We start from the raw sequence: 22634 nt of genomic DNA, 5'->3' as shown, positions 1-22634 counted from the left end.
TTTAGCATACGAAAACCTGGAACACACTGAAATCTGAATTTCAGATGCAGAGTGAGTTTAAGTCTGCTCCCGTATTGCATCTGGCAACACTAACAGCACCAGAGGAGAGAAGCCCAGCCTTCAAACCGCAGGAAGCCTACTGTCTTATGGAGGAGATGGCAGGGTGCAATGGGGGAGAACAAGGCATCAGGAGACCCAGGGAGTGCGCCCGGGCTGGTGGGAGTGAGGGCAGTGAGAGAAGCCTTCCTACCTCTAAGCTGGCACCCAGGGGTGAGGAGCAAAGAGGGATTCCAAAGGTGGGGAATGGGACCCCGGCCGAACATGGAGACAGCCATCTCCGAGGGCTTTAACTGGCCCACCAGCTGTTCGTTTTTGTTTTTAAAGGGTGATGTGTGGTGTCACAGATGCCAAAGAAGACTGTTTCAAGGAGAGGGGGTGAAGGATGGGCCAGATGTTGCGTGGACGTCCAGAAAGATAAGGACTGAGACATGTCGCTTGGAGATAGCAGGGCTGCTGGAAAACGTCCCCTGGGAGAGGCTTCCGGGGGGGTGGCGGGAACAGAAACCAGACTGTAACAGGGGGAGAGTGAGCAGTGTAAGGAGAGGAGAAGTAGAGACAGGGTAGGCCACTTTCTGTGAAGGTTTTTGGGTGGAGGGAGGCAGAGAGCAGGAGAGCAGGGTTGAGGAGGGCTGGGGGAGGGACAGGTGACTGAAGGGAAGGATCCTGAGGGGAGAGGGTCAGCTCTCCAGGTGGCAGGGAGGGGAGGGTGTGACACCTTCAGATTCTTTTCTGGTCTTTTTTTTTTTCCTTTTTGGAAAATGAGGGATTCTCCTTGACACGGTAAATAAAGTTGGACCATAAAGAAGCTGCGTGCCGAAGAATTGATGCTTTCGAACTGTGGTGCTGGAGAAGACTCTTGAGAGTCCCTTGGACAGCAAGGAGATCAAACCAGTCAATCCTAAAGGAAATCCACCCTGAATATTCATTGTTAGGACTGATGCTGAAGCTGAAGCTCCAATACTTTGGCCACCTGATGCGAAGAGCTGACTCACTGGGAAAGACCTTGATGCTGGGAAAGATTGAGGGCAAGGGGAGAAGGGGGTGATAGAGGATGAGATGGTTGGATGAAATCACCGTCTCAATGGACATGAGTTTGAGTAAACTCTGGGAGTTAGTGAAGGACAGCGAAGCCTGGCATGCTGCAGTCTGTGGAGTCAAAAAGAGTTGGATGTGACTTAGCAACTGAACAACAACAACTCCTCGACCAGCTGATCAGCAGGTGCAAAGTCTGCCCATCCATCTCCCCCTGGGCTGTGGGAGCTGTGACGGCTGCCCCCTGGGTAGGGCTGTCTTCCAAGGCTGTTCCCCAGCACAGAAGACTATAGTGTAGGGCAGCCCCCAAGCCTCCACTAAGCACCTGAGTGAATGAATGGTTGGGAGCAGTTGAGGGCTGTGAAGTGAGGAGGGCAAGTGGCTGTCTTGGGAGGAAGGGGAATCCAGGAAGGAGGTGGGAGGGGTGCAGGGCCTAGGAGACAGTGTGTCCATCCTGAGAGGTCGGAGGAGCGTGGATGAGGTAGCCCAGGCTCCCTGGTGAGAGCTGGAGGGCGCGACTAATGAGGCAGCTTAAACAACAGCCTGGTTCCTAGGGGCAGAGGTTTGGCAGTGAAGAGCAGGAGGGTGGGAGAGAAGGACTTTTGTGCCCAGGGAGGAAATTCCTTCCTTGCCCTAGGCCATGCTAGGTGCCTTGCAACCCCTCATCTTGTTTAATCTCATTAATTCTCACCAACAGCCCTGGAAGATGATGTTGATGATGAAGATGACTGCTGTTGGTTGTCTCACTTTATAAATAAGGAAACTGGAGTCCCTGTGCCTGTCAACTACAAATTGGCACTTACCAAGAGCATTGCCAATGACCGAAGGACAAAGGCATTTGCCATCCGCCTCTACAGAGATTCCCTGTAGCTCAAATGGTAAGGAATCTGCTTGTGATGCAGGAGACCAGGGTTCTATCCCTGGGTTGGGAAGTTCCTCTGGAGAAGGGAATGACAATCCACTCCAGTATTCTTGCCTGGAGAATCCCATGGAGAGAAGCCTGGAGGGCTACAGTCCAGGCAAAAGTTGCAAAAAGTTGGGCATGACTGAGCGACTAACAGACACATCTAGGAGATTGAACCCTGTGCTGCTATAGCTGCTGACCTTCAACAACCCCTGAGGGAGTTCAGGGTGGAGTGAGGCACTCTGTGCTCCAGGGAATCTGGTGGGGCAGGTCTTTAGATAGTTGGATGTTTTTAGGAACAGATTTTATGATCTCAAACCTTGCAGTCTCCTCATATCTAGAGAAGCACCAAATCCTTTCATGGTGACATCAGATCCTCACAAATAACAAAAAACCTTTTGTAAAATCAGTGCTTCTTTTGTAAAATGACTCCTCCTTCACCAAAACCTTATATATTAACCTCCCCTCACTGCCACTTTGGAGCAGTCTCTCAGAGCTATCTGAGATGCTGCCTCCAGGGCTGCAGTCCTCATTTTGACCCAAATAAAACTTAACTCACAACTCTCAAGTTGTACATCTTTTTTAGTGACATGCCTAAAGTCACAAAGGATGGAAGTAGCAGAGAGGATGTTTAAACCCAGGCCAGTCTGATTCCAAAGCCGGCTCTGTCCACCACCCAGGGAGACCAAGGAAGCTCTGAGCAGGAGAGAGCCTATAATTGGGAGCAGCCCCCAGGGAGAAGGACACTGCTGTGGGGCAAGAATCGGGCACAGGGCCTTCTCAGGCCTCCTGAGGGCCTAGGTGATGTCACCTCTCCAAGGGACTACTGGGCTCACCTCCCAGGCCTGGTCTGGTGTCCAGCAATCTCCGGCAGCCTGGGGGCAGATGGACCCAAGAGTGAGGCATGGCGAAAGAGACAGGGCATGGGGTATCATGGTGGCGGGGTTCCCTGAAAGAGCTGACCATGAAGTTCAATGTGGGTGAGGAGACAGGAGAAGCCAATATAGGCTGAAGGGTTGCACTCTGCCCTTCCTCCCTCTGTGAATCCCCTTGCCCCACCCCTTCATGCGTCCTTGGCTGGCAAACACTGTTTCCTCCCCCAGAAACCTCTTTCCCTCCTCCTCCTTCAAGGGCAAGTTCAGAAGCCCCCTCTATCTACCTATCTACCTTGACCAGCCCTCCTCCCACCCTTAGTTCCCTCTCTGGTCCCTAGAGTGCTAGAAACCAGATTTTCTGACCCAGGAATGGGATGCAGGCCTAAGATTTATTCGTTCTAGTTTACTGACATTCCCTCTATGGTCTCACCCAGTCTCATCCAGCTTTAAATACCATTCATACCTGACTGAAATTGATATCTCCAGGCTGGACCTCTCTCCTGAGTTCCAGCCTCTGATTATTCCACATCTCCATGTGAGTGTCTAAAAAAGATCTCTCAAACCTGATATGGCCAAAACTGAAGCCTTGGTCTTCCCCTTCCCCACCCACCTTCCTCCTTTCAAAGTCATCCGCATCTCAGTCGAAGGCACTCCATTTTTCCAGTAACACGAGCTAAAAACCTTGAAGATGTCTTGGTTCGTCTCTTTTCCCCACACCCCATATCCAGTCCATCGGGAATTCCTTGGATCTTCCTTTAACATGCATCCATGTCCTGACCCCTTCTCCCACCTCCACTGCCACCCAGCTGGGGCAAGCACCATCACTCTTGTGTGGATTATAGCAGCGGCCTCTGTACTACCCTGCTGTTGACCTTGCCCCTACACTCTTCTCAGCCCAGCAGCCAGGCGGTCCTATGAGCACATAACCCAGGCCTTCTACTCTTCCAGACTCTCTAATAGCTCACTCTAATTTCAGCCTAAGTGTTTTAAAATCTACAAGCCTGGGCTTCCCTAGTAGCTCAGTAGTTAAGAATCTATCTGCCTGCCAATGCAAGAGACACAGGTTTGATCCCTGATCTGGGAAGCTCCCACATGCTTCAGAGAACGAAACCCATGCGCCACAACTATCAAGCCTATGCCCTAGAGACGGGGAACCGCAACTACTGAAGCCTGCTTGCCTAGAGCCCATGCCCTGCAACAAGAGAAGCCACTGCAGTGAGAAGCCCGTGCACCGCAACTGGAGAGTAGCCCCCGCTTGCTGCAACTAGAGGAAAGCCTGAAAATAAAAAAGAATCAGCATAGCCCAAGATAAAGAAATAAATAAAATTATATAAAAAAAAAAAACCTACAAGCCCTAAAGGATCCTCCTCTAACTTGTCTGATTTTCCCTTTCCACTCTTCTCTCTGCCCCTTTGCCCATTGTGCTGCTTATAGTTAGTTCCTCAAACATTCCAATTGTGCTCCTGCTGGGGAGTTTTGGACTACCCGCACGCCCAGCCTGGAATGCCCTTCCCCTAGACAGCCTCCAGACTTTCTGCCTCCCCTTCTTCAGATCTTGCCTCAAATGTCACTTCTTGTTTGCCTTCTCCGAGCGTTTTAGTTAAAACTATAAACCTGGGGACTTCCTTGCTGGTCCACTGGCTAAGACTCTGTGCTCCTAATGCAGGGGGCCCAGGTTCCATTCCTGGTCATTGAACTTGATCCCACATGCCTCCACTAAAGAGTTTACATGCTGTAACTAAAAATCTTGCAAGTCAGAACTAAAGATCCCGTGTGCCACAACTAAGACCTGGTGCAGCCAAATAAATAAATATTAAACAAAATAAAAACAAATTATAAACCTGACTTTCCACATCCATCTTCCCTGTTTCATTTTCCTGCATATAACATATATCATCCCACATGATACGTATTTTACTGGTTCATTCATTTAGTTTATTATCTGCCTCTTCCTTCTAGAATACAAGTTCTACAAGGGCAGTGCCTTTTCTGTTTGTTGTTTTCTTTGCTGCCTGCAACAGTGCCTAGCACATGATGGGCACTCAACAAATGCTGCTTGAGGGGCTGTTTGGGGGCCACCCCTGTACTGTGCTGTGCTGAGGGAAGGACAAGGAGTAAAACCTGACAAAGCCTATGAGGCTTGTCTTGGGTGGCGGTTTTCTGATTTTCATGAGTAGGAACCTATCTGGGGAGCTCTTAGAAGCGAATATTCTGGCTCCACCCCTGGAAATTCTGGGGTAGGCCCCAGGGCGTGCACAGTGCACAGGTTCCCCAGGTGATGCTGATGCAGGTCAAGTGGGAGTCACACTGGTCTGCTGGGATAGACTGAAAATGAATGATGTCCAGGACGCCGGATGTCTCAATTTCACATCACCTTCCACTCCCCATTAAACATGCCTGCCTCCCCTCTGAAGTGTAAGTTCTGGACTGGGACAGCCTGTTGTTCTTTTCTGTGCTCCCTGGTCTCTGCGTAGTGTTGGTATGGTCCTGTGCTGTGCTTAGTCGCTCAGTCGTGTCCAACCCTTTGCGACCCCATGGACTGAAGCCGGCCAGGGTTCTCTGTCCATGGGGATTCTCCAGGCAGCAACACTGGAGAGAGTAGCCATGCCCCAACTCAGGTATGGTCCTAGTCAGTGTTTATTGAGAGAGCAAATGGAGGATGAATGAATGGTTAGAAGATAGATATACAGATGAATTAAAAAGAGAAAAAAAGTTAGATGGATGAATGACTCTGGTTAGAAAAGGGATTTCAAGAGTTCACGATCTAGAAGGTGGAAAATGTTCCCAACACCTCTCCTATGCCCGAGGGTTGTAGGAGGAGCAGGTATTTCAAGAGGCCGTGACGCGTTTGGTCGGCTGGGAGGGTGGCTGCTCCACGCATGACCAGGTCAAGGCGGAGGAGACGCACAGGCGAGCGCAGGGGCGGTGCTGCCACCCACCCGGTTGCCCAGCCGCGCGCTACCCCGCGGGCTGCGAGGCCGTTGCCATAGCTACAGACACAGCCTGGGGAGAAGGGGGCGGGTCCTGGATTACGTCATTCCTAGCGCGACGCTTGCTCCGCGCCTCACGCCTCTTTCGAGTGTGCGAGACCCTCGGCCCGCCTTCCAGGCTCTCCACCTGCGCGCCTTCCCCCGCCCGTCCCTTCGCGGGGCTCTGCGCCGGCGCGGTTCCCGCCGGGGCGCGCTGGGGAGCCCGCGAGACGCATGCGCAGTGCGGGGCCCGCCGCCGCTCCAGTGTCGCCGCTACCGCCGCCTCCCAGCCGGCAAGTGTGGGAAGGAGGAGCTGAGCGCCGCCGCCGCCGTTGTCGCCATGGGGGTGAGTGAGGCAGGGAGAGGAGACGCCAGGGCTGGGAGGGCTCCCCGCTCCCCTTGCCACCCCCTGCGCCCCCATTGTTCCTTGAACCCCCTCTCACGTGACCCTGACCCCCTCCGGCCTCACGTGACCCCCGCTCCCACCCCACCCCCACATGACTCGACTACCTCAGTCGAAGTGTCCCCACTCCCGGCCCAGCCCTGGGAATCTCCTGAGGAGCCCCTTCTCCGGGCACCACCCCCTCCGGTGCCCCCCGCCTCTCGCGTCGCGCCCGCCGCTACCTTCCTCTAGGATCTGTTATCTTCTTGGCGCCCACCCCACCCCCCCATCCCCGAGCAGTCCCTCGGTATCCCCCCCGCCCCCGGGGGTCACCCATCACCCGGCTGTCACTAGCTTCGTGGCTTCCCGTATCCTAGGCCTGCACTGGCTCGGAGGGAACCGAGGCCCAGAGGAAACGAGGCACCCAGCCAAGGTCACAGACAGTGACTGGGGGCCAGACCCTGACTCAGGGCTGTCGAATCCCCTGCCGCTGCGCTTCCCGCTACTCGACGAAGCTGGTTCCCCCAGTCTCTTTCGAATTTCTCCACCAGGTTCCTCTTGCTTCAAAAACATTCTCTTTCTTATCGACAGAGGCTTGCCTTCAGGGCCCTCCCAGATGCACCCAAGTGGGTCTTATTAGTTGGGTTGCCAGTGGTATTCACACCGCAGGTGGCTTGGCATGGGGAAGCTGTGCAGAAGGTGAGCAGGGGGCGGTGGAAGGGCACTGGTGATGGCCCCAGCGCCGGATGGATAGTGACCACCTGTTCGGCAGAAGGCAGTCTAGAGGTGCATTTTATGCCTTTCCTGGGCGTGTGCTGATAGAAGGTGGGGCAGAAGTTACTCGCATGTTTCTGTGAGTTCACCTTCCTAGGTCCTAGTTAGAGCAGCACTGGTCACTCTCCTGAACAAGTACCTGGCCCTCCCTTGCACCGTGTGTCTTAGTTTTTACACGAAATTTCCACCACCTTTAGGGAGTCCTCACTTTGGAGCCAGAGAAACTCCAGTTCCAGCCTGATCTTCCCTGACTGGCGGCATGAAGTTGTGCCAGTGACCTGGCCTTTGTGGATTTGAATTTCCTCATGGCTGTGATGAGGATGAAAACTCCCCTTTGAGACAGATGTGAGGATTAAATGAGATAGTAGATGTAAATAGTCACATGGGTGCCTCTTAAATAGGGGCGATTATTGTCCCCTGTATTCTCAGCCTTCAGTTTTCTAAAATAGATTTGTGCTATTTTTAACCCATTGGGTTTGTCCCTACTGTTATTAACCTAGATTTTATCCTCTCCACTCAAATAGTTATTGACTGAATAAATCAACTTGGTAGACAGAAATGGTTGTCTTATCCATGTCGGAGTACTTTATGTAATCCATGTCAAAATCTATTCGTCGTGTTTCAGCAAGGACTTTTGGACACTGTGCTTCGTGGGTAGAAAATCAAGTCTAGAGGCCTTAGGCATATTTAACCTAGATTTAGTGAAAGGTCCCAGGCCCCATCTTCAGTTGAAACGGAATAAAACCTTGTGTCCCTGTTATTACTTAGTGAATCTGCCCAGCATCAGCCATTCCAGACTGAGCAGAAAACAAGCAGCATAACAGGCCATTCTGGTTCCACACTTCCTCATTGGTTAAGTTGAAACAGCGGGCCTCAGAGATCCTGAGATCCTTGCTGCTTCCTCTAGGGCCCCAATCTTATTACTCATACGTTACAAATGTGTTTCTCAGAACAGCCCCTACCTGGTTGGTCTCTTCCGGCCTAAAGCTCACTGCAAAAGAGAGATTTGAATTTTCCTCCCTGAAGCAGAGCCAGAACCCTCTCATTATCCTCATTGTTTCTGGATGGGGGGCTGTGGACTCCCCACCTCATGTCAGAAGGGTCATGGTTCCTAGTCTTCACCCGCCAGCAGAGCGCCTTGCTCCATATGACGGTCTGACCACTGGCTGAGGGAGAGGGTGGCCTCAGGTGGAGCACCGTTCTCTTCCGAGTTCTCTCACCGTTGCTGCCACACAGGTGGTGTCTCAGGAATTAGAATTTAGAGCTCTGTCTCAGGCTTCCCTGGTAGTTCAGCTGGTAAAGAATCCACCTGCAATACGGGAGACCCTGGTTCGATTCCTGGGTTGGGAAGATCCCCTGGCGAAGGGAACGGCTACCTACTCCAGTATTCTGGCCTGGAGAATTCCATGGACTGTATAGTCCGTGGGGTCACAAAGAGTCAGACATGACTGAGCGACTTTCACTCACTCTCTTTGCCAGAAACGGAAGTTTTTTTCTGTGATTCCTTGTGGGATGCTTCAGCATTGATACTGAAAACCTAAGGGATCCCAAATCTTTTGAAAGGTGCCTCCTGCCCCCATGTGGGTGTTTTTTAATTTCACTCTGTGACCCCTCATGGTCATAGAACTACTATTATGACTAGTAGTCATAGAGGTACCACTTTGAGGGACTTACTGGTGGGCCAGTGGTTAGGACTCTGTGTTCTCACTGCCAAGGGTGCAGGTTCAATCCCTGATCAGGGAATTAAGATCCCACAAGCTGCAAGGTGTGGCCAAAAAAAGGAGAGAGAGAGATACTACTTTGATAGAAATAGCAAGGGGAGGAGTTTGACAGCTGCATGTGAAAACAACACTTCCATCATATTTTGTTACAGCAAACATCATATATGTTTAATTGATGTAGTGGAGGGAGCATGGACTTTGGGGTTCAGACCTGGATTTGAATCTTGGAGGATTCATTCAGCAGGTGTCTGTGGCTACTGGGTACTTGTAAACAGAAATCCTTACAATAAAGAATTTTTGTATCTGGTATATTGTATCATTTTTCCCTCTTGTGAGGTAGAGGCATTGTTAGCCCCGTTTATGGATAAACTCAGGGAGTTGGTGATGGACAGGGAGGCCTGGCGTGCTGTAGTCCATGGGATTGCAGAGTCGGATACAACTGAGCAACTGAACTGAACTGATTGATAAGGAAACTGAGGTTCAGAGAAACTGAGTGACTTGTTGGAAAGAGAGTAAATAACTTGCCCAAAGTCACACAGCTATTAAGTGGGAGAGCCGAGAATCAAATCTGGGTCTCTTGACTCAGAATCCCACACTCTTTATTATGTAAAGCTCCCTTGGGAAAGACACTTAACCACAAGGAGCTTTACTGTTCACTGCTTATTTCCCATTCTAATTAGGAGACTTTTCCTGTGTCCCTGTAGGATAGTCTTACCTCCACAAGGCAGGACAAAGCTAATTGGAACAGTAGGAGACCACTTTTCCTTGCGAGTGCTCGGTTCGGGGGAGGGCCTCTGCCTGTCTGGCCCAGCCGGCCGTAGCCTGTCTCATACCTGGTGTGCAGGCAGCGAAGCGCTTAAGGGGCACTTTCTTTAACCACAGTCTTGGGCCACAGCGGCCCGAAGCTTCAAGAGCTGCCTGGCTCACCTGTTCCTCTGCGTGAATGAGCCCATAAATCTGGAGGCCCGGACCTGGCCCTCCTGCTGCTCGTGCTTAGGAATTGCTTGCTTCTAGTGCTTAAGAATGAGACGCTATGGAGGGAACCTAGATTTCATTGCCTTCTGGGTTCTGGACGTCACCTGTGCAGCACCTCCGATCCTTCAGCTCTGTATCACGCTGAGAGAGAGCTAGTGTGCAAGGTGGAGGCAGGGAGGGAGCTGGCCTCAACGGTGAAGGTGTGTTGGCTTCTGACCTAGCCTTGCAGCTGTTCTGTTAGGCCGGCAGTCGAGTCCCCATTTTCCTGGAGGTGGAGTTTCTTTCCTGGAGGCAGAGTTCCTTTTGCAGTCGCCTGGCCTGTTTGATGCCAAAGCATGTGTTCTTTCTGCCCCATCGCACAGCCCTGGTGATCTTCCGTCTCAGGCTTCCCTGTTCTTTATTCCTACCTCAATGTAGAGGTAGGTTCTGGGGTGGTATTGTGTAGGCATGTCACGTCAGCTGCTACCACGCCAGAAGGGTAATGAGGAATGAGTCACCCAGCGGCTGCCTTGGGGGCTCCCGAGGTCTCATCTTGACCTTATCCGAACAGAGCCGAGAAGGTCTTGGCTGCAGGTTTAGGCTCTCCCAGTGGGAGACAGAGTGGCTGGGGGGACAGATGCTGAATCTGCAGCCCAGCCACTGGGATGTCGTCTTCCCTTTGCCATTTGCTCTCTGGGGAACTCTGAACAAGTCACGACATCCCTTTGAGCCTCAGTTTCTTCTTGTGAAAGTGTTCTGCAAGATGAGTGTATCTCTCAGTGTTGTCTTGAAACTCAGATTCCCAGAGGGGAAAAAAATGGATGCTCTAAAACCTCTTTGTGGTCGAGAGGGGCTAGTTCTGCCCCCAGATCCCAGCATCATGAAGACAGTCTGCTCTCTTGTAAGAAAGGGGCTCCAGCCCGGCTTCCTGCAGTGCTCAGCATGCAGTGCTCAGCCTGCAGCTGGTACACAGCCGGTGCTGGGCGAGTCTGTACCTAGAAGAGCCACCCCTGTGAGCTCCTGGTATCGGAACTCTTGCCTGCTGCTTGCTTATGCAGGAGTTAAGCACAGTCATTTCTGGGGGAACCGAGGGTAGCGTTTATCCAGCAGCTGGGTTTTTCAGCTCACCCTTTCCCGGGCTGTGTCCCGGCTACGGTGGAATTGGAAGTAGCAAAACATCTCACTGGTGAGGTCAGGAAGTGAGGGGTGGGGTCAGACGAGGCCATGTGGCTGGTGAAAAGCAGAGTCGTCTTCCCAGTGCCTTTGGGTGATTCAGGACTCAGACTGGGTGGGCAGGCACCCCCGGGTGCCTTTGCTGCTCTGCCCCTCCTTGGGAGGGAGAATGGGAAGTGTTGTTTATTGAACACAGGCCATAGTAACCCTCACGGGCTTAATACTTTAAAGGAGGTATTAAGGGCCATGCTCATCAGTTGAGGGAAGGAGGCTCCAAGAATGGTTGTGTCTTGTCCTAAGACCCGAAGGGAGTACAGGGCAGAAAAAGGCTTTGGACAAGGTCTGTTGAGCTTTGGGCTGTTTTCACCATGTTTCCAGTTTGTTTGTTTGATCATTCTTTGGCTGTGGTGGGTCATCGTTGCTGCGCGCAGGCTCTTTCTAGTTGTGGGGAGCAGGGCCTACCCTTCATCATGGTGCCTGGGCATCTCATGGCGGTGGCTTCTCTTGTGGGCTCTGCAGCACATGGGATCCTCCTAGAGCAGGGCTGGAACCTGCCTTCCCTGCACTGGCAGGCAGACTCCCAACCACTGGACCCCCAGGGAAGCCTACCAGTTTTCACACAGGGTCAGAGGGGAGGGTCCATGTAGACTTGAGGAAACCTCACGTGAACCTCCAGACCGGACGTGCTCCACTGGAGTCATGGGGGGTTGCGGTTTGCTTCTCTGTGTAAGGACAGCCTCCCTTTGCTCCTTCCCGGCAGCTTGGCTCTGCTGACCACGTGTCGGTGTGGCTCCTGTCCCCAGGTGAACTCCTTGGGGCCCTTCACTCTGCCCTTGTCACTGGGTGCTAAGTGCGCCTGCCACTCACTGGCCTTGGCTGAGCAGCCATTTCTGGAAGCAGCTCTGTCTCCTTAAGCTGTAGTGCCCCAGGCCTAGCTTAGAAAGGGGACTCCCCAGGAGGCTGTCCCCAGAGCAGATCTTTGTTTCTTGAAGCCTGAAAACACTGAAAAGGCTTTCAATAAATTTATACTTAAGAGCAGCTATCAGCAGCTGCCTCAGATGCCATCGCCTTCCTGCAACCTGCCCTGAATGTGTCTAAAATTACTTGCTCCTGCCTTAAGAAGGAATGAACAAGTGAATATTTATTAGGCAGCTGCTGAGGTGCAGGGCTCTGCTTCAGGTATTGCCCTGTGCTCTCACTGAGTCCTCACAGTGACCCAGTGGTCCCGTGGTCAGTCCTCTTCCCAGTAGGGAAGCAAAGAAATCTAGGGATGCTCCCACGGTCTCATGACTGGGAAACGCTGGGGTCTTTCCTGCGTGACCAGGTGACCTTGCGTGCGGCAGCCAGACCTGAAGTTCCTGCTGCTGAGACCAGACACGCGTTTCAGGGACCGGCCCTTAGGGTCCCCAGAGGGAAAGTCAAATCCCGTCTTTCGTTGGTCACCGCCTTCCAGCCCACTCTGCTTTTCCCTCTTGCAGAGGAAGTCGAGCAAGGCAAAGGAGAAGAAACAGAAGCGGCTGGAGGAGCGAGCAGCCATGGATGCTGTCTGTGCCAAAGTGGACGCCGCCAACAGGGTAACCCTCCCCTCTTTCCCAGTCCCTTCCTCCTGGAACTTCAGCTTGGTTTTTAATTTGACTTCTTTTGGCGCCACCCTGTGGCAGAACCGAGTTACTACGCATCCGCACCTCTACTGCCTCCTTGCTGCGGAGGGGTTGGGGTGGGGCTTTGGACCAGCCTGGCTGGGAGCCTGGGAGAGTTGTGAGGAGACCAGGGATGGGCCCAGGCGTGCAGGAAAGTGTGGAGTCAAGAGAAAGTGGCTACTTCTCTTTGTGAGTCTGTTTCCTTACCACTGGAAAAGCGTCTGGAGAAGTTTTTATTCGGGTTTTGCATCTTGGGGAGGAAGCCTCCCTAGTAAACTGTGGTATAGTTTTCTCATTCTTGCCTTCAGACATTTGTTGCCTGCCTGTGAGGTGCCACAGGTTGTGCTGTGCCCCGGGGGGAGGGGGGGTGCATCAGCCTGGTTTCAAGGGGCCACAGTCAGTGGAGGAGTAGCTGTGATTCTGAGCACCTGGTGGGCCTGACTGGGAGTGACTCAGCTTTCCCATGAACCGGGAGAGATTTGGGTCACCCTTCCTGCCGCAGTTCACGTTCCAGGTTTTGTTATTCTTTTAGTCTACTCAGTAAACAGTGATACTTTCGAGGATGTGGCCCAGGGACATGATTTTCCATTTTGGATTTTGACCAGGGAAGGTTAGTTGAAGACCTCTCTTTTCTCTCTTGGGTCAGGTGGGCACTGAGCAGGTTTTATGCCCAGAGGCCAATGTCTTAGTATTAGGCAGTCAACTTTCTTCTTCCTGTGTCAAATGAAGCTACAGCTTTTTTGGCCCTTCTTCCTACACGTGACTTCAGAGCTAAGATAGATGGCAGGTCTGTGTGAGGGCTGCTCTTGGGCCGGGGAGCTGTGCCTCCACGTGGGTCCACACAGGGTGGAGTCGGTGACTGCCAGGCCCACGCTTGTGCTACGTACTCCTCTTTTCTTTCCCTCCACAGCTTGGAGACCCGCTGGAGGCTTTCCCAGTGTTCAAGAAATATGATCGGAATGGGTGAGTGTTCAGCGTTCCTACCTGTCCTCTCCTTGCTCTTTAGGAATTAACTTTTCCAGAGTAGGCTTCCTCAGACTTCCTTTTTCTTTGTTAATGAAAAAGCAGAAACGATGGCTAGTATCCTGCTGATACAAACCCCTCTGTTAGGGTAACAGAGGGATCTGCGGATGAGCAAAGGTGGCCTGATCTCAGACTGACGTCTGTGTGGGACTTGCTGTGCTCTCTGACCAAGAACCACAGAGTGGAAACAGCCTGAGAAATCATCTGGGCCGACTCCCTCGTTTATGCAGAGAAGCAAGACTCCGAGAGGCTAAATGAGAGTCTGAGCTTCTGGAGTTTCTCCTTGGCAGCTGAGGGGACTTTTCATTCCCAGTCCAGCGCTCTTTCCCTGAGTATATAGTATAATGGTTAAAAGCCACTTATGGCTTTGTGACCCTAGACAAATTACTTACTTTCTCTGTGTCTAAATTTTCGAAATGGGTACTTTCCCCACAGAGTCATCAGAAGGATTGGATGTAGTGTTAGTGCCTGGAACATACTAAAGGCTAGATCCGTGTGAGTTGTTATTACTACTGTTCTCTTTCCTAATCCACTTCACTGCTGATTCTGGATTAAAGCTGCCCTCTCCTTTCTCTTGCTTTCTGGTACCTATAAAATAGGTACCAGAGGTGCTGTTGGCTCAGGGAAAAATAGGGGCTATGACTTTACAGAATCATCACCATGGGTTTGAATCATAATGATGCTTCTTATTAACTATATTTGGTTAAGTCGACATACTCTTCAAGCCTTATTTTTTATCGGTTAAATGGAGTGATGATGCCAAACTTGCAAGGTTGTTTTAAGGATCACGGAGACTATATCCAGCACTGTAAGTAGGAGCTGGTGTCCAGTATTTTATTGAATGAGATAAGACAAATGTAAATGGATGAATTATGAAGGAGAGACTCTAGTAGGTAATACTACATTTGCCTTGCATGGCTGTGTCTGAGTTTCATAGTATCACGTTAATGTATTCTTCCTGTCTGTAATCAGATGCGTTACACCTCTTCTCGAAGCTGCATCATCATTCAGATTCCAGGAAGTCCTTTGACATAGTTTGGCTGTGACAAACCTAGACAGTGCATTAAAAAGCAGAGATAACACTTTGCCAAAGTGATATAGTCAAAGGCCCATATAGTCAAAGCTATGGTTTTTTCCAGTAGTCATGTACAAATGTGAGAGTTGGACCATAAAGAAGGCTGAGCACCGAAGAATTGATGCTTTCGAATTGTGGTGCTGGAGAAGACTCAAGAGTCCCTTGGACAGCAAAAAGATCAAACCTCAATCCTAAAGATCTACCCTGAATATTCATTGGAAGGACTGATGCTGAAGGTGAAACTCCAGTACTTTGGCCACCTGATGCTAAGAGCCGACTCATTGGAAAAGACCCTGATGCTGGGAAATATTGAAGGCAGGAGGAAAGGGGGGTGATGAAGATGAGATGGTTGGATAGCGTCACTGACTCAATGGATATAAATTTGAGCAAACTCTCGGAGATGGTGAAGGACAGAGGAACCTGGAGTGCTGCAGTCTGTGAGGTTGCAAAGAATCAGACACAACTTAGCGACTGAACAACAACAACAGAGATTCCTTACTGTGATCTCAGTGTTCCCGCCCCACATTCTCACGACTTCCAGAAACACGGGCCAGCTCTGAAGCAGGCGCTGCCAGTTGACTCTGGGCTCATTTGGTGCCTGGAATTGTGTGTGATTTGTGTGGCTAAGACTCTACTTTCATGTACTTAAAGAAGTCAGATTAGTGGAGAATCTATACTCTCCAACCAGCCTTCAGAAAATTTATAGCTAAGACAGATGCAGTGCTGTGTTGGGTCATTTCTGACCACTACATGGTCAGTAGTACAAAGAAAGAAGACTCTTCAGAGCCAGGAGTCCTGTATTCACATGGCCGAGCACATATGTAGCTCATACGGTGCGCTAGTCAGCAGGGGTGACGGTGGCTTCCAGGGGTGATGTCCTCTGAGGAGTCGAGTCAGTCCTTTCAGAATGTGGCGCTTCCTGGAGAATGTGATTTCACAGTTTGCCAAAGAGTTTAACTGTAATTTACTTAAGTCATTTGGAAGTAAATAGCAGATGGAGGGACTTCCCTGGCAGTCTGGTGGTTGGGACTCGGCGCTTTCACTGCTGTGGCCGGTGTTCAGGCCCTGGTCAAGGAACTAAGATCCTGCAAGCTGCATGGCATGGCCAAAAAAAATAGATTGATACCTTAACGCCTCATTCATTAGTTTAAGAAAACAGAACTTGGGGTGAACCTGAACCCTGATCCATTCTGTTTGATCAACTGAGAGCACCCCTGTGTCCTCAGAGGAGGCAGCAGGCAGGACTCCTCAGGGGGATGGGGGCTGCGGTCTTCTTGAAGGGCCTGAGCTCATCAGCTACTTTCGCAGGTGAGATTGGAAGATAAGAACGAAGGGCTCCCGTGGGTGCCCAGTGAGGACTTGATTCAGAAATGAAAGCAACAGGAAAAATGCCTCAGGGCAGGAACTAAGGGAACAGAGAAGACTCGGATGTTTATAACAGAGTACAGAAGAACGGGCAGAGAGAGCAGAGATGTAGCCGAGAGGGGTAGGAGTTGACAGTGCTGAGTCTGATAAGGACGGTGCAGGGGGGGTGGCAGGAAGTGGGGCTTGTGGTCAGGGTGGTGGTAGGCTGGTGATGACAGTCGTTAATCTCAGCCTGCATGGCTTCGTTCCTTCACGGGCACCTTCTGTGGTCACATCCGGCCTCAGCTTTTCCCTGTAGATTAACTGAGACCGGGCACGCCTTGTCGTCAGACTGTCCGGGCAACAGGCGGTGCTGGGCCTGGTGGCAGCTCCAGACGCCTCCTTTTCCTCCTCCCAGGTTGAACGTCTCCATTGAATGTAAGCGAGTGTCCGGCCTGGAGCCGGCCACCGTGGACTGGGCCTTCGGCCTGACCAAGACCAACATGCAGACCATGTAAGCATGCCTGGGGGGGGCTGTCCCCTGCAGAGTCCCGGTCCTGACTGCTGCTGTCTCCCAGGTACGAGCAGAGCGAGTGGGGCTGGAAGGACCGAGAGAAGCGCGAGGAGATGACGGACGACCGAGCCTGGTACCTCATCGCTTGGGAAAACCGTTCGGTGCCCGTCGCCTTTTCTCACTTCCGGTTTGACGTGGAGTGCGGGGATGAAGTCCTGTACTGGTAGGGGCCGCGGCGCGGGGGTGGGCACCGGGGAGGGGGCAGAGGCCGCGCGCATGTCTGGGCCTGGGCCAGGCCTCACGGCCCCTGCAGGCTCACCCTGCTTTCCTCCCCAGCTACGAGGTGCAGTTAGAGAGCAAAGTGCGGCGGAAAGGCCTGGGGAAGTTCCTCATACAGATTCTGCAGCTCATGGCCAATAGGTAGGGAGGGTGTGTGTGTGTGTGTGTGAGAGCTCCTCATACAGATTCTGCAGCTCATGGCCAATAGGTAGGGAGGGTGTGTGTGTGTGTGTGTGAGAGCTCCTCATACAGATTCTGCAGCTCATGGCCAACAGATGGGGGGTGTGTGTGTGTGTGTGTCGCTCTTGGGAGGACCTGCCTCTGCAGTACTCCCGGGATGGGGGTGGGCACAGGGCTCCCAGGAATGTTCTGGAAGAAGGGTATCTAGAACCTCCCTGCGCTGCCGTGACTCCACATTTGGTGCAGTGGGCCCAGGGCAGCAAGCACCCCCCCAAGTGCCTGTTCTGTGCGTCTCCACTGGGACACAGAGAGGACGTGGAGGAGAAGCCAGTCAGGTGGGGAGCAGCCTCGTGTCAGAGGGCTGCGGTTCCCGAGACAGCCAAGTGGGGCTCGGGAGCACTCCCAGGAGCAAATGGAGGCACGAGAGACCACGTGTGATTTAGCACCTGTTTCTCCTCCTGGAAGGTTCTCTCTGCTTCCTTCTCAGCACACAGATGAAGAAAGTTATGTTAACGGTATTTAAGCACAATCATGGCGCCTACCAGTTCTTCAGAGAAGCGCTGCAGTAAGGAGCTGGGCCCCAGTGGGTGACCCCCTGGGCGGCAGCAGCTGCGGGCCCATGTCTTTTTCCCTGTCCTGGCCTCCCCCGTCCTGACACTGAGCTCCTGGGGCTGGGGGAGATGGTGTGGGCACGCCTTGGGCTTGGTCCCCTGCCCTGCTCCTGAGCCCTGACTCCTGGGGTGGAAGGCAGTCCGCCGCCCCCCACTCACCCTTTCTTCCTGCCTGCCTGCAGATTTGAAATCGATGACTCTTCCCCAAGCATGTCCGGTTGCTGTGGGGAGGACTGCTCCTATGAGATCCTGAGCCGGAGGACCAAGTTTGGGGACAGCCAGCACTCCCATTCAGGCGGGCACTGTGGTGGCTGCTGCCACTGAGTCCGAAGCTGGAACGCGCTCTCCAAGGCCTGTCCTCTCCCTGGTCTCACGCCGCTTGCCAGGCGGCCTCCTCAGCCCTGACCCTGGGGAGAGGTGGTCCGCCCACCCCTCCTGCTTTCCCCTGGAAGGGCAGGCTGCCGGGAGGGGCAGCGAGGAGCCAGGCACCAGGCGCGTCCTCTCACAGAGGCTGCCTTCTCACGCGGCCCTGAGCGTGGGGCTCTGCGACCTCCCTGCTACTGGATTCCTGACAAGCCCCCTTCCCGCCACACAGCTGGACGAATGGAGTGTTTGTTCCCAGCTTCGTGAAAATCCTGGAGCCCTGGGTCAGGGTCTGGCTGGTTCCCAAAGAGGAATGGACTCGGTGTAGGATCTTGTGCCGAGAGAGACTTCAGAGTGACTCCTCCCGTTCGGTGGAGGGGACACTCGACGGAGACCCTGGAAAGTCTTTTGTGTCACAATCCCGGGAAGCAAGGGCGCTCTTCCTGGTTGTGCCTTTGTGGATCCGCAGTTAAAGTGGAGTTGTCCCAGGGACCAGCCGGCTCCAGGAGCCCGTGGTTGTCAGTGAGGTGCTGAGGGGACAGGAAGTGGTGTCAGTGGGGCCTGTGTGGGGACCGTGGCTTCTCTGGCTTCTGACTGGGTGGCATCCCAAGCTTGGCCCCATGATCTCAAGGCAGTGACCCGAGGTTTTTATTCATAGGAAAGAGCTGGAGCCCGGCCTGCTCGTCGCTGTCCCCTCTCTCTGCCTCCCTCTGCCTCTCGCCTGCCCCCTGCCCTGTTCTGACTCTCAAGGGGGAAATAACATCAGGGAGCCCCTCGTCTTCCCCCTTAAGACCCCTCGTTCCTGCCATGTTTAATGCCGTTTCCTCTCATATCTTGGTGCTGTTAGCTCTCTGAGGGTGGGTCTCCTTCCCCATCGCCACCCCTGCCACCCCCCTGGCCTTTGGAGAGCCCCCAGCCAGCAGCAGGCCTCCTGCCTGCACTCCCCAGCCTGGCCCCTGCTCCCTCAGGGAGGCCTGCCCTGGCTGGCAGCATGGGACACGGCCCCACAGCTGCCCTTCTCCCTGGTGTCACCGGTGGTGGCGGGCGGGCGTGGGGGCAGCTTCCTCTCCTCTCGTGGGGTGGACAGGGCACGGGGTCAGAGCTCAGGCTACCCCTCATCCCCAGACCTTACTCCCCTTCCAGGGAAGAGAATGACCAAATCCTTATCCAAGAAAAAGCACCTGCCTCCTCCCCTGGGGCAGCCTGGAGCTCTGCCTTCCAGAGCATTCCAAAGGTCCTGCCTGCGGAGTGTTGCTCCCAGGAGGTTGGTCAGTGCTTCTGACCTCAGTCCACTCACACCCCAGCCCCTGCCCTGGCTCAGGCCGCCTGTGCTGGCCCGTCTCCCCGAAGCTGCTCTGGCTTCTCCCCCAGGCTCCCATGTGTGTGGGGCCGGGGCACACAGCCTCCCCGCTGAGTGCTCTGCGTTGCTCTTGACTGGCCAACGGTGGACGTGGCACTGCCTTGGAGAGGGCCTCGCACCTTCACACTGGAATAAACCCACCTTTGCCCCACTTGGCTGGCTCCCAGGAGATTTTACCCAAAGGGGAGGGTTTTCATTGCTAGGAGGACATTAGGGTTCCTTCCAAGAATCATGGGACAACGGAAGCATATTTAGGAAGAGCTTTTCCTTTGATCCCTGCTGTGTCAAAGGACACAGAATGATAAATAGTCATCATTTTAGATCATGGATTTCTGATAACCTCCCACTCGGGGGCCCCAGAGGGACCCCAGTGTAAATCCCACATAAAGGGAGTGAAGCGTCCATGTCTCTTGCCCTTCACTGGACACCTGGCACTGAGCCCCGTTGGTCAGTGGGCACTTGGTGTGGGCCCTACTTGTCCAGCCGCCTCTGCCACCGCCCACAGGCTGCTGGGGAGGGTTGTCGGGCTGGGCAGGGAGGCGCAGCCTGAGGCTTGCAGGTCACCCTGCTGTTGCCATTGAGCCTGTTCAGTTCTCAACCATCAGTCTCCATTTCCCCAAGGTCTTGGTTTTAAGAAACAGCAAGTCTGGTACCAGGCTTTTTGGTTTGTTGTTGTTTGGGGCATGTTAAAAAAGATGAATTTGAGATTTGTTTTTTGGTTGTTTTCCACTCTATTTCAGGTTATTTTCATTGATGTCAGATGTGTACATGATATGTGTGTGGTTCTTTTTAACCCTTCCTGGGTTTTTTTGTTTGTTTTGTTTTAGAGGAAACTTTGGAGATAAAATGCCTTCTTGATACATATATATATATATTTTCTTTAGCAACTTATTATCACTGGAATCAAAGGGAAAAGTGATCTCTCTTTGCATTGGTTGTGTTTGTGTGTCACAAATAAAAGACACTTTGTTCAGCCGCGGGGATGGCTTCCTGGTGCTGGGGTGCCATAGCAGCAAAGGGCTCCGACCGCCCAGCGCTGGATCTAAACCCTCGGGGCGCACAGCTGTAATGGCCCCACGCCTCTTCCTATGAAGGAAGCCTCCGGTGGGGAAAACCTCAGGGCGTTTGAGGCGAGGAGCCAGACGTGGAAACTGAGACCACGGAATGCAAGTGTTTGTGCCGCTTCTCAGAAGCCCAGGGCAGAGGTCAAAGGTCTCCTGAAGGGTGCCTGCTCTGCACACTGGAGAGAGTCCCAGGCCAAGTGTTGTGACATTTAATGTATGCGGGCAAACGTAAATTCCAGAATATTTGTGTGGGAGTTGAATAGAGTGCATCGGTGTTTCTTTGACTTAACTGGGGTACCCAGAATGTTCTTCATCTCTTGAAAAGATTCTGGCCCCCTCTTCACTCAGGAAAGACAGAGGCCCAAAGGAAGGGTAACTCAGTCAGGCCTGACAGGGCAGGAAAGTTACGAGCTAGGGGAGGCTCAGGCCTCTTGAACTCCCAGGTGGACTCCCGCTGGAGCCTGGCCCAGGGAGCAGGGGCAGGAAGTGGGCTGGGAGCCAGAGCTCAGAGCGCTTCCCATGGACCCTGGAGGGCCGGCCGCCTCGTGTTGCTCCCCGGTGGTCACCTCTGCCAGAAGGTGGAGAGGGCAGCCAGGGTGGAGCCCCGAGCCCCCGGAGCTTTCGTGCTCTGGTGGGACAGTGATCTCAGGAAAGGAGCAGAGTCAACAACTGTCTCGTAAGTGCCACATGTGGCCTCAGCCCCTTGGGTGGGGGCACAGCTGGGGATGGTGGGTGTAGCTTCCTTACCCTGGAGGCATGAAGGAAGGCATCCCAGCCCTTGGGGAAGGAGAGCATTTTAAATGCTGGAGCATCATTCAACAGCCTTCCAATGAGATGGAATTCTGTCTCCCCACCCCCGAGTTCTTTGTTCCTTGAAAGTGAAAGTCGCTCAGTCGTGTCCAACTCTTTGCGACCCCATGGATTATACAGTCCATGGAATTCTCCAGGCTAGAATACTGGAGTAGGTAGCCTTCCCCTTCTCCAGGGGATCTTCCCAACCCAGGGATCAAACCCAGGTCTCCTGCATTGCAGGTGGATTTTTTTACCAGCTGAGCCACGAGGGAAGCCCTTGTTCCTTGGAAGCTGTTGTAATTCCAGGCAGGAATTTCTCAGAGTCACTGTCCCCTTGCTGCAGAGTAAATGACCTGAAGCGACTTAGCAGCAGCAGCAGCGGAAGGATTGGAGGGGCCTCCCTTTGCTGCCACTGGCCCTGTCTGCCCTCCACACCACTTTCCTAAGTAACCAGGCTCCCTCTTTGGTCCTCCGAGGCGGCTGCCCCCACCCCTCCGGAGTCTGCAGCTCAGACTTCATCATTCAAGTGGTACCCGCTGGAGCACCCACCACCCCTCACCCCCACCACTTCAGTGAGCAGATAGAGCAAGAGGCACAGTTGCAGGATGAGAGGTCCTCAGTTTCAGGCAGAGCCTGAGCTGGTCTGAAAGTTTCCCCAGTGTGCGAAACCTGGTTACCGGATGGTTTCTACCACCAGGCTTTGAAAGTGGCTGATTCAAACAGGCAGGTTTATTCTAGTTTTTTCTGGTTTTTCCTCTCCAAAAGTATTAACAGAGGTCGTTTCTCATGAGGTCAAGGGTCTAGGGTGATCAGGAAGATGCTGCAGAGCCACCTCGGAGACTAGACAGCCAGATGCCCTCGCACCGTTGCTTGGGTACGGTGGGGAAGGAAACTGGCATTTGGTGATCCCCTGGTATGCCATTGGCCACTCACCCTTGGTCTTCAGAGTGCTGAGGGCCCAGCAGGGTCTGCATCCGTCTGCAGTGCCCTGGGCTGTGGTCGTTCCCCCAGACAGGATGCTGTGGGCATGCAGGTCCTTGTGGGTGTCCATGTCACATTTCATGATGGAGTGGTGGGTTGTCTTGGTGGACTCCCTGCCTGGCAAAGCCGACACCTGTTGGCCTGATATCTACCCGCTCAGGTCCTGGCCAGTAGGGGCGCTATCTCCTGAGAGAGGCCTACCTTTTGTCCCACGCAGGGAGCTGTCTAGAAAGACAGGGACTGGAGCTGAGAAGGTCAGTGTCAAGGCATGTCTGCCCTGCAGGGGCAGGCTCACCCCCAGTGGAGGGCTGGAAGAGGGCCTTAGGACAGGGCCAGGGCCAACGGTGATGACCTGCCCTCCAGAGGAGGGGAAGCAGCTGTAGTCATCTCGTGCTCAGAGTCCAGGGTCATGGACCCCAAGTTTCCCTCAGTGTCCCTGCGGGATCTCCTGCCAGAGCCCGGGCTCCAAAGCCCACGGCCCAGGTTAGCCCCCTCCAACCCGGACCCTCTGCCCAGGGTGGGGGAACAGCACCCAGGGGGCCCTCTTGCGGGGCATGCACATTT

General features: G+C 53.3%; 1 protein-coding gene across 2 annotated transcripts; it reads left to right on the top strand.

The window, feature by feature from the left end:
- The first annotated feature begins 6074 nt into the window (after nucleotides 1-6074).
- NAA40 (N-alpha-acetyltransferase 40, NatD catalytic subunit) lies at nucleotides 6075-20206 on the top strand. 2 transcript variants are annotated; one of them, XM_081532755.1, is made up of 8 exons: nucleotides 6075-6186; nucleotides 12323-12418; nucleotides 13395-13447; nucleotides 16345-16440; nucleotides 16505-16663; nucleotides 16777-16860; nucleotides 17387-17464; nucleotides 17693-20206. In XM_081532755.1, the coding sequence occupies exons 1-8, from the start codon at nucleotides 6181-6183 to the stop codon at nucleotides 17832-17834; spliced, it is 714 nt and encodes a 237-aa protein (XP_081388881.1). In that variant the 5' UTR covers nucleotides 6075-6180; the 3' UTR covers nucleotides 17835-20206. The 2 variants fall into 2 exon arrangements, with proteins under 2 accessions (XP_081388881.1, XP_081388882.1); XM_081532756.1 differs by lacking the exon at nucleotides 16777-16860.
- The last annotated feature ends 2428 nt before the right edge of the window (nucleotides 20207-22634 follow it).

Source organism: Giraffa tippelskirchi, chromosome 10 (assembly GCF_054371585.1).
Source record: "Giraffa tippelskirchi isolate mGirTip1 chromosome 10, T2T-mGirTip1v1.2.pri, whole genome shotgun sequence".
Classification (NCBI taxonomy): domain Eukaryota; kingdom Metazoa; phylum Chordata; class Mammalia; order Artiodactyla; family Giraffidae; genus Giraffa; species Giraffa tippelskirchi.
Note: the sequence above shows the minus strand (reverse complement) of the source record. Positions and strands in the feature narration are given on the sequence as shown.